We start from the raw sequence: 10,530 nt of genomic DNA on the forward strand, positions 1-10,530 counted from the left end.
CATAGATGACAAGACCGGGAACCTCCTCGCATTCTGTCTCCACCAAACCAAGAGGTCGATGGCTTCGTCATCCGTCCTGACCCAATCGTTCCGATCGTACTCTTGGATCTCCGGATGGGACCGTGCGTCGGTTGCGCTCGACCTCGTCTGACTTGTCCCAGCTTCTTGTTGTTGAGGTGATGGGTTGTACGCGGGCGCGTTGACGAAGACATTCGTGTATTGGTGTCTTCTCGGATACTGCGTCTGTGATTGAGATGGTTGTGCTCGGTATTGCGGTAGGAGTTTCGCCTCGTATACCTTGAAAAGATCAAAAAAAGCTTCCACGATCCTCGAGAGATCAAGTGCAATGTAATCTTGGTCCACAAAATGGTTTCTAATGTACTTCAGAAATTTTTTTAAACCACCAATTTTACATCGGACGTGTAGAATGGCTCCAAAATCGTATAATAATGGAACCTTTCCAGCCCCCCAATATTTTAAAAACTTGGCTGTCATTGCTTGAATAGAATCTTGAAAAATTGTTTCGTTTTTATATTTATCAAGATGCACAGCAATTGCGGTCATAGTATGAAGACCGAGAAAAGAAGTAGGAGTGTAAACAGCAGAGAGATAACAAGTTTCTTTGTAAAAAATGTCGAGAAAAGAAACAAATGATTCAGCCATCCTAATATCATATTCGGATATAGCGTTTTCGCCATGTTCGCTGTTAATGTAAGAAACAATAACATTGACGTAATGCTCAGATAAGAAGTTGGTCAACATGAGAAAGGTAGAATTCCACCTAATTTTGTTATCTAGGTGAAAGGTGCGTTCTTGGAGACCGTTTAGTCTAAGGCGTCTCTTAAGCTCATCTACTCTAGAGGTTGAACTATTTATCCAACTAATGTAATTCCTAATCTTGTTGATCGAAGGGTCATAACTAGCGGCTCCGGCTTGAACTATGAGGTTTATAATATGGGTAGCACAACGTTGATGCAAAAGAGAATCGTCAACGTTAAGTTTCTCCTTTAACTCCCTAATCATGGCGTTGTTGCTTGTGGCATTATCTAAGGTTACAGATATAATCCTATTGTTCAAACCTCACTCACCTATAACACTAACTATGATGTCCAAGATGTTTTCACCAGTGTGAGAACCTTCTATCCTCCTAAAGGCAATGATACGTTTGTTTAGGTTCAAATCGTCATCTATATTGTGCACTACAACGCTCATGAAATCCATCTTAGATTGACCAGTCCATATATCCGAGGTTAAGGCAACGCTATATCTACCAGATGATATTGTGTCTGTCATTTGTTCCTTTTCTCCTAAAAACCATTTTAGGATATCGGATCTCAAGGCTTTTCTAGACATAATTTGAACATTTGGAATTATAGAACTAATGAATCTAACGAAGCCTTGAGATTCGATATGACTAAAAGATTGATCGGTGGAAACAAAATATTCTACTAAATCACGTCTAAAACTTACGGGATCGATGTGATTTACCTGGCTTGACGAGGCTCCAGATGGTGTCCCCTGGCAGTGCCTGTGATGACTCCACAATAGCGAAGTCCCCACTCTTGTGTTGTGAGCGCTGAATATTTTGCCACAACTGTGACATTTTCTGGCTTTTTCGCCATTCGCAATCACCTCTTCAAAGAAGGTCCACACAACGGACCTAGCACGACGTCGTGGTGGTTGTTGTTGTTGAGGTTCTTCACGTTGTTGTTGTTGTTCTTGTTGTTCTCGTCGTTGTCATCGTTGTCGGGTCTCATCTTGTTGTTCACGTTGTCGAGGTCGTGGAACTTGAGTTCGAGGTTGAGGTGGTGGTGGTGGTGGTGGTAGGTCTTGTTCTTCTTCCTCCTCCTCCTCCTCTTCTTCATTTGGATTTTGGGTTTCATCGTCATCTTCTTCTTCATTTGGATTTTGGGATTCACGATAATGTTGCTCGAATACTTGAAATTCTTGAAAAGTCACTTCGGATGGCGGAATTTGAGCTTGATAGGCTTGCTCGGGATCCATTTGAGGGTAGTATGGCACTTGGGTGTTTGGAATTTTGGTGAATTCCGAATGGTTGAAAGTAGGAGCAACATAATTTGGATCGAATGAGTATTGGGTGTTTGGGTCGGGGGCGTTTTGAGATAAGTGCAACCAATTTTCTTCAAAACGGTGCATTTGTTGACCTCGGGAAGCTCTTCCCCTTCGACCTCCTTGGTTGCGGGATGATGAGGCCATGAAAAAATGAAAGCGTTAGAGAGAATTTGAGATTAAAATCGAGAGTGTGAGATAATTTGAGATTGAGATTGAGAGAATTTGAGAGGGTTTGAGAGAATTTGAGAGAGTTTGAGAGAGTTTGAGAGAAAGGTGTGAAGAAAATGAATGAAATGGGGGGGTATTTATAGATTTTAGAAATAAGTGGGTAAAAAAAAAAAAATCGGCCGAAAGTCTTTAACGGCTCTATTTTAAACGGTAAAAAAAAAACGGCTCTTTTTTTTGGGCCGTTGGATCAAAGATCCAACGGCCGAGAATAATAAAAAAAAAAAATAGCGGGACTAACGGGATCACCGGATCCCGTTAGCCAAAGTAACGGGACGGGAGTCCCGTCCGTCAGCCTTAACGGGATGTCCCGTCCCGTTACTGTTCATACCGGTAGCGGGGATTCCGTCCCGTCCCGCTACCGGTAAGCCAGGTTTAACTACAACCACCACGTGCGAAACGCATGTTTCAGACTAGTATAAAACATAAATTCAAATTTAAATCTAGATTTTAAAGAATAATAACTTATGTTGTTCTAACGTGTACACAAATGGCATCCCTTTTTTAGTTTCAGCATTCTTTCATCATTTTGATAAATGCCATAAATCTTGTAAACGTTGGCTATGTCCAATGCTAATTTTTTTGTACATACAAAGGCTGTAATCGCATTTCACGCTTCTCTTCGAAGCGCCAATAATATCGAATATCATCTAGCGCCATTGCCAATCTTACCCAAATTTAGGTGATGATTCACATATATGACAATATAAAACTAAATCGCAAGTATTACATAATAAACTAAGCACTTCTTTCAAACCAGAAAATATTCCACACATTTTACATCCATGAAAATAAAACTGAACTATTCACCAAAGACAAACACGCAACATTATAAAATACAACTAGATCCTGCAGCGATAATGCTTCAAACCCCAAAGTTTTGATATCTCTTTATATTTTCTGTCTTAGTCCGATGATACCCCTATTTTCCGAAGATGGATTTGAGCCACCAAATGCCCTTTGTGTCCTGTGGGCCTTCGGTCTCCGGCGGAGGGTCGCTCTGAGGAGTCTTGTGGAGTTTGGTGACATCATAACCCTCCTCTTTGGCTCGTTCAACCAGCTGGTTGTATGTCTCATCATCCATGTGAGTGTTTCTGCACAATATCTACCAACCAAAACCAAATCAAACCACAAATAACCATATATTTTAAATGGTTATTTAATCAGGTGACCCATGACCTCGTAAGCTTTTGTTTAGCCAATTTTTTAAGAAGTATTAATGACATAAACAAAAGTCCTAGTCAAAATTGTTCAAGGATCTCACACCTGGAAATTAGAGCCAAAAAAGCCCAAACAAGTACCAAATAACGGTCTATAATAATAATATCCGACCAAAGATTAATAAGAGCATCTTTAATGATCATTTGCTTAGCAATTTGAGGGATTTATTAGTAAATAACAAAAGTTTTAAACTACTTGCTTACCATTGTTTTGCATATTAGCTATTGATTTAGCTTAACAAATTAGTTCTATAGAGCAAATTGCTTAACCATTAGCTTAGCAAAAAATTGGTCCCATTTTTTTTCAACCAATGAGAACTATGTATATTGATAAGCTAAAATGACATTTAGCATACCATTAAAGATGCTCTAATGGTTTTGCATATTAGCTATTGATTTAGCTTAGCAAATTAGCTCTATAGAGTAAATTGCTTAACCATTAGTTTAGCAAAAAATTGGTGCCATTTTTTTTCAACCAATGAGAACTATGTCTATTGGTAAACTAAAATGACATTTAACTTATCATTAAAGATGGTCTAATGAACCCCAAAACTATCATCTTGAAAAGACGTCCACAAAAGATCACACATAGAAGAACTTAGACAAAATTTATAGTCACAACGAATCCTCACTTTATTATTATATACTTGATTGAAATTCTGTGGGTAGTTCCTAGTTCATATTTTTCATATAAAAAAAAATCGAAACAAAACATTTGTAATCAATTTGATTCTCCAACAAAAAGGGAATCGAGACACATACCCAAAGATATTTTCTGCTGGGCTGGCCAATGAGAGCGTACTGATAATTATCGTCTATGAACAAAACCCAGTAATCACCGGTGACGGGAATGATGGGCAAAAAAGGAGGGACATAAAATCTCACTTTCAATTTCGCCTCATCGCTCTTCGGATCGGCCTTGTAGGCTGTTCCTTCGATGAACCCTCTCTTTCCGTCGGTCCACGTCTCGTTCAGAACGTTGACCGTGACTCCGTCATCACGGAGTGCGTACGTGGCGCGAGTGTTGACGCCGGTACTGGGCTGAAACAGCGACGGGAACGAGGCTATCTCGTACCATCGTCCCATGTACCTCGCCACGTCCAGGTTCTTCGCCACTTCCATTGCTTTCTTCGCCATTGTTGTGTCGAATGTTTTTTTTGTCTGTGATCTTTAAAGAGAGAATTTGAAATGAGGTGTTTATTTTTATTTTTGGTGTTTTGAATTATGATTGTTGGTTTGGTGTTTTGTAGTCTACAGCAGTGGATTTTCCATATTTGATGATAACGAAATTGGGAAGTGGAAAGTGTCACGTCGTTTTTGGAATAGATACGTGGACGTTTCTGGGCCTCCCATCTATTGTTCAGAGAAAAAACTTTAGGCGGTGTAAGCTTGGAAAGACAATTCTACCCCAGCCCTTTTAAGTACATTCGAGTATATTTGATATGCATCTCGTTTATTTGAAAAGGTGCGATTATTTTTAGTTTTTATATGTATCACAAATATCTTTTCATATTTTTTTCAGATTAACTTTTATAGCACTCCTTAAAATTCATTTATATATCAAATATATCATTCAAACTAAAATTTTATTGACTAATATTACGTAAATAATATTTATTTTTTGAGAATAAAAAGACAAACTTGATAATAGAAGAAATAAAATAAATAAAAGATAACAACAACAATATTATAAAAGGAAAAGATGAAAGAAAGACAAGACAAAAACAAAAGCTAAGGACCATTCGACGATTTCCTTGAAGCAATATTGCCCTTTCACGGGTGCCAGAATCGACGAACAATTTATCTCTCATGATACAACGACGGAATGAGAAGAGCTTTGCACCAACAGAACTTCTCTGGCGAACTAAACCTGTAACAGAACCAACCACCGCACTACAAGAGAAGACAAACAATTTTCGGAGAGAAAGGAAGAAGAAGAGAGAATATGTGTTTCTCAGTTGTGTTTCGAATGAGAGCAAAGACCTCCTTTTATAGCCTCAAGGTCTGAACGATTACACATAAGAACCATTCAAAACCGACGAGGTATTATGGCCTTTGAATGCATTACAAACCCACTAATGTAGAGCTGTTACAAACCGTTCATCAAATCAAAACGTAAACCATTTAAGGTCTGATTACGTTTCATTGATATGCCACAACTAATGCACAATAAGAAATTAATTCTCACTAATAACACAAAAATTATTTAAGGAATTAAAAACTTCAAGAGGTGAAATTTGTCTACTCCTTGGTAATCAAAACCCAAAGATCTATGAAGTATCCCATGTTTAATTAACCAAAAAGTTAAATGGCTATGCATCTTTTTTCTCTCTCCCACATTTTTTTAGATCACCATAAACAAGCCCAAGTCTAAGCCCAGCCCGGCCTGGACCAGCACGACCGACCGGATGGACAGCGGCGGTGGCGCGCGCGTGTGTGGTGGTCTTGAGATTGCCTGCGCCCCAGACCTTCTACAAAACTGGGTCACGCTTGGAAACCCAAACCCTTTTCCACTCTAATGGTATATAAACCATATCAATGTGTTCATTCTCAAGCAATGTGAGGCTCTAGATTTTCACTTCATTTATACACAATAAATGTGATTTTTATGCATACTTTGATCATCAATTTCTCATTCCTTATAGCTCCGATTTTGGCAAACTTATAATCGATATTATACCTCATTCCGCAAGGAATAATAATACAAAGAATTATCAAATTCCGCCGAGTGGACCCCACTCAAATCTTTGCCTAAAATCACCAGCCCATTTGATAATAAATACTCTTTATTATCCAAATCCTCTCTAATATTCCAACATTCCCCCACATGAATGAAATTGCACGATGACAACAAAAAGACTTGACACGACTCAATATGGTGATCGGTTCTACGATCAATATCAGTATAGAATAGGTAGACAAAGTCCTTGAATCTTTCCTCGTTGAAATATGTCATGTTTACGGACTATTCAGTAGATACGATGCCCTTGAACTGTTAGTCGTTTGTATATAAACGATAAACATATGTCCAGCTGATATTTTCCTAGCACATGTTTTAGCTCTCATGGTTATGTTCATTTCGGCCTTGAACATACGTCTGGTTCTATAAGAGTTTCTAAATAATTAAGCCCCATTAATTCTCTTTCAGAGCGGCCCCGGTGATTCTTACACCAAAGAGTAATCCCACATTACTCGTTCGGAATCTCAAAGATCCAATTTCAAAGAATCATTAAAAGCGCAATGCTTAGCCTTGTACGAGTGTCACCGTTTTATCATAGGGATAGGACCGGGGTTTTAACCCACGGTGACCTCACTTCGTCCTAGCAGTTAGGTTGTCCCTTTGAACCAAGTTCTAGGGATCTTCAGTCATCATAGTTGGGTTTCCTTTGCAAAAACTTTTATATCATGAGCTTTAGGCTTTGTTTGGTAGGAAAGATGGAAAAATGAGTGGATGGATTAAATAAGATGGAAAAGAAAGGATAGAAAAGTGATGGATTGTAATTTTCTCAAAAGTTGAGTGGTATAATGAGATGAAATATTTATTTTCCATCCATTTGTTGTTTAGTATAAATAACTAAAAGAGAGGAATGATTAGTGTTTACATATTAAAATTACTTTTGTATCCTTGTACAACACCAAGAATCAAGCGTCTAATTTTTACAACAAATATAAAATATTTGTGCTAATACGTATATATACATATATACAGACCCACTCACATGTATATATAGATAGATATGTGATATAGAGCATGCAAAGTAAAACAAAATGCATATGCATAATCACGTATAATTATAAAGTATTGCAACTTCTTTGTAATTTAAATTCGAAAGATTAATAACTAAAGGCTGAATCAAAATAGCAATGTCAATGATATTTTATCAAGTTGTAAGTTGTGAATACAAGCTGATAACGGTAAAAGACCTTGGAATAGTAGATAACAATTTTCATTCAGCATGAGATATAGAAAACTTTTGGAAGAGAAGTACGAGAGAGATAAAAGAAATATATTAGGAAATTGCCATTAATTTACAACGTTATTATTGTAAAATAAAACAAATAAGCTCTTCATTCTCACAATCTTTCCAAATTAGAGGGGATGGATTTTCTGTGGGTCCCACGGATTTAAATCCTTCTTACAACTATTTCCATCCTCTATTTTATATATACCAAACAAGAGAAACTACGAATCCATCCACTCAAATCCATCTATATTAATCCATCCTCCCTAAAATCCACTCTACCAAACAAGCCCTTAGTCTCATTCCTATTGACGTCTTCTCTACTTGGTCCTTATTTAACCCATTGGTTAGCAGATACGCAATATTGTCTTTGGACCTTACATAGTCAAAACTTATGACTCCAGAAGAGAGAAGTTGTCTAATGGTATTATGTCGTCATAGAGTATATATAGACTTATCATTGTACATAACACTTTGTGCTCTACCAATTGCAGATTGGTTATCGCAATATATGTTGGAAAAAGTAAGTAGGTATCAGACACAAACAATCGCTCTAATACCACCAATCGGTGATGCACATAGGGTAACGGACACGAAAAATCGCTCTGATACCTCTTGTTGGTTAATCACGGTTGGTATCGGACACGAACAATCACTCCGACACCAATTGTTTGGTGAACCAAGCGGGTATGAGACAAGAACAATCGTTCTTAAAACACTTGTATAGTGATGTGCTCACCTTGATAACCATATAAGCTGCGGAATTAATTAATCATACTAACGAGAGCTAATTAATATTATGGTTATCTAACAAGATCTAGATTTACTTATTAATTAAATAATGAAAGCATTCAAACATGTCAAGCAACCAATAAGAACAAAGAACAAGGTTCATAGAACTTACGAATCGGGCTCACGAACAGAAACTTCAAGCTTTCTCAATCCGTCTTCGAACGCCTTGATTTCCTTCTTCAAGCTTTTGTTGGAATAGATCTAGGATTAAGAATAATTTATCGCTTATAACAAGCGGCAGAATATAAAAAATTCTTTAAAACATGTAAAACGATTTTACTACCTAGACAAAGTGCATGAGCATATAATTTAAAATTTAAAAACTAATAGGAGTTTTCACTCAGTACCAACCTCGTTAGAAGCTTGAGCGTTGTTAAGCCTTGGAAAGGTTGAATCGCTCGTCTCCCCACTTAGCTTGTCTCCTTCGTGTCTTCTTGAATCCGAGTGACCACAATAGTTTCTACCACTAGAGTCTTCGAGTTTAGAAATGATTTAGTGTGTGGGCACTATTAAACACAATGACTCAAGAACTAGTCTTAGAGCCAAAGAGCTAATACAAAAGCTAGGTCTAATGAGGACCTGGGTGCCAAAAAAAAGAGCAAGAAGAGAGAGAGAGAGAGAGAGAGAGAGAGAGGGGGGGATGGGGGGTCGGCCAAGTCTAGAGAGAGAAGCTCTCAATCTCAAAAACTTGTTTCAACATTGTGAATGAGGTGTGATATTTATAGGAGAAGAGATTGCCTTGAAGAGGTAGTTTCCATTTATAGGAGAATATGTGATATTTCTATTGAATATCACATATTCATGTGCACAATCTTTATTTTCCATTTCTATCATAATAATACCAAGGTTGGAAATTTGTTTCCCTTTGTCCTCTAGGTTGGTTGTCCACCCTATATAGCCTTATGCTATTAATTTGTTTCCTCTTTTTACTTTTTGGCAAGTATCTTCATACATCAATGCACAAAATAAATTCCCTCTTTCTCTATTTGATGGAGGGTCTTACCGGCTCATTCCGATCCGGTGGAACAAGGACAAGTCGGCCAATGGCCGGCCCAAGGGCATGCCTCGGCCATTGGCCGACCCTATTGGTAGCCTCGGCCAATGGCTGGCCCAAGGGCTTGCCTCGGTCGTAGGCCGGCCTAATGCCAGTATTGGCCAATGGCTGGCCCAAGGGCCTGCCTCGGCCATTGGCCGGCCCTACTCCAGACTCGGCCAATGGCCGGCCCAAGGGCTTGCTTCGGCCATTGGCCGCCCCAGGTGTTCTCCTCGGCCAATGGCCAGCCCAGATGTTCCCTTTGGCCAATGGCCGACTCAAGTGAAGCCCTGGCCATTGGCCGGCCCAGAGTCGTCACCCGCCATTGGCCGGCCCGGGTGATCCTTGGCCAATGGCCGAGCCAAACCTACGCCCGGCCATCGGTCGGCCTAAGCTATACCCGACCGATGGTCGGCTCTAAATTCACTCGGCCAAGGGGTCATCAAACCACCCCTTGGTCGCCTATAAATACGAGGGTCCATCCCTCGAATCAGGTAATCCAACTTTGAGCACTGAAATGTTGTCGAACTCATACTTCACTCGACTCATCTTTGGCCTCTAAATACTCAAACCCTCTTATCCACCTCAATCCCACTAATGTTGAGCGTCGGAGAGGTAAACAGAGGCAATCCCTCTGTTTCTATTTGATATTCTCTCGTTTACCCCCCTTTTTCAGGTACAACGACGGCAGACACCGCCACCACAACTACTAAAGTAGACTTGGGATACCAAGTCTAAGACGCTTGAAGCTCGAACGTGACCACTTGGTCTGACCTTGGGTCGAACCGTTGCGGGTGATAAATAGTTGTCCGAAAACGGTGACAACATTTTGGCGGATCTCCCAATCTTGGAAACGGATCCTCTCTACCACTCCATCTTTTCTATACAACAAACAAAGACTCTCGAGAGATGAGTCACATACCAGTTACCTCCGTGGGCACCCGAGATACTAGCTCAAGATACGGCCTCATGAGTCTAGCACATCGCATACGAGAGTAGCCTCGTGATAACGAGAGCTAGCATCAAAACCCGACCGCCGACGTCGAGGCCATTTTCCGAGAGGACACGCCCCGTAGGCTTGCCAAGCTCCTAGATCGGTCGGGCGTGGATGGCACGCTCATTCCAACCTCCTCGGCTACGACGTCGAGGGTGGTCCCAACCACGAAGACTCTGACCCCGACTACGAGGGAGAGTCAAGAACCGAAGAGGCAGCCCCTAGCCTCGT

The 10,530-nt window shown here is 39.9% G+C and overlaps 1 protein-coding gene across 1 annotated transcript; it reads right to left on the reverse strand.

Moving 5' to 3' along the window:
- Positions 1-3,029: 3,029 nt before the first annotated feature.
- Positions 3,030-4,767, reverse strand: TIL (temperature-induced lipocalin). Its single transcript, XM_089615802.1, has 2 exons — positions 4,281-4,767; positions 3,030-3,403 (listed from the first exon to the last, which is right to left on the reverse strand). Exons 1-2 carry the CDS (start codon positions 4,653-4,655, stop codon positions 3,221-3,223), a joined length of 558 nt encoding a protein of 185 aa, XP_089471928.1. The 5' UTR covers positions 4,656-4,767; the 3' UTR covers positions 3,030-3,220.
- Between the last annotated feature and the right edge of the window lie 5,763 nt (positions 4,768-10,530).

This window comes from Urtica dioica, chromosome 5, assembly GCF_054948205.1.
Source record: "Urtica dioica subsp. dioica isolate 48M chromosome 5, U.dioica_male_clone48M_v1_H2, whole genome shotgun sequence".
Classification (NCBI taxonomy): Eukaryota; Viridiplantae; Streptophyta; class Magnoliopsida; order Rosales; family Urticaceae; genus Urtica; species Urtica dioica.

Bases quoted from the DNA above. Each gene is read 5' to 3' on its own strand.
- TIL (XM_089615802.1), bottom strand. From the start codon at position 4,655: ATGGCGAAGAAAGCAATGGAAGTGGCGAAGAACCTGGACGTGGCGAGG. The intron at 3,404-4,280 runs GTATGTGTCTCG...TTTGGTTGGTAG, and splicing joins CCAGCAGAAAATATCTTTGG to ATATTGTGCAGAAACACTCA.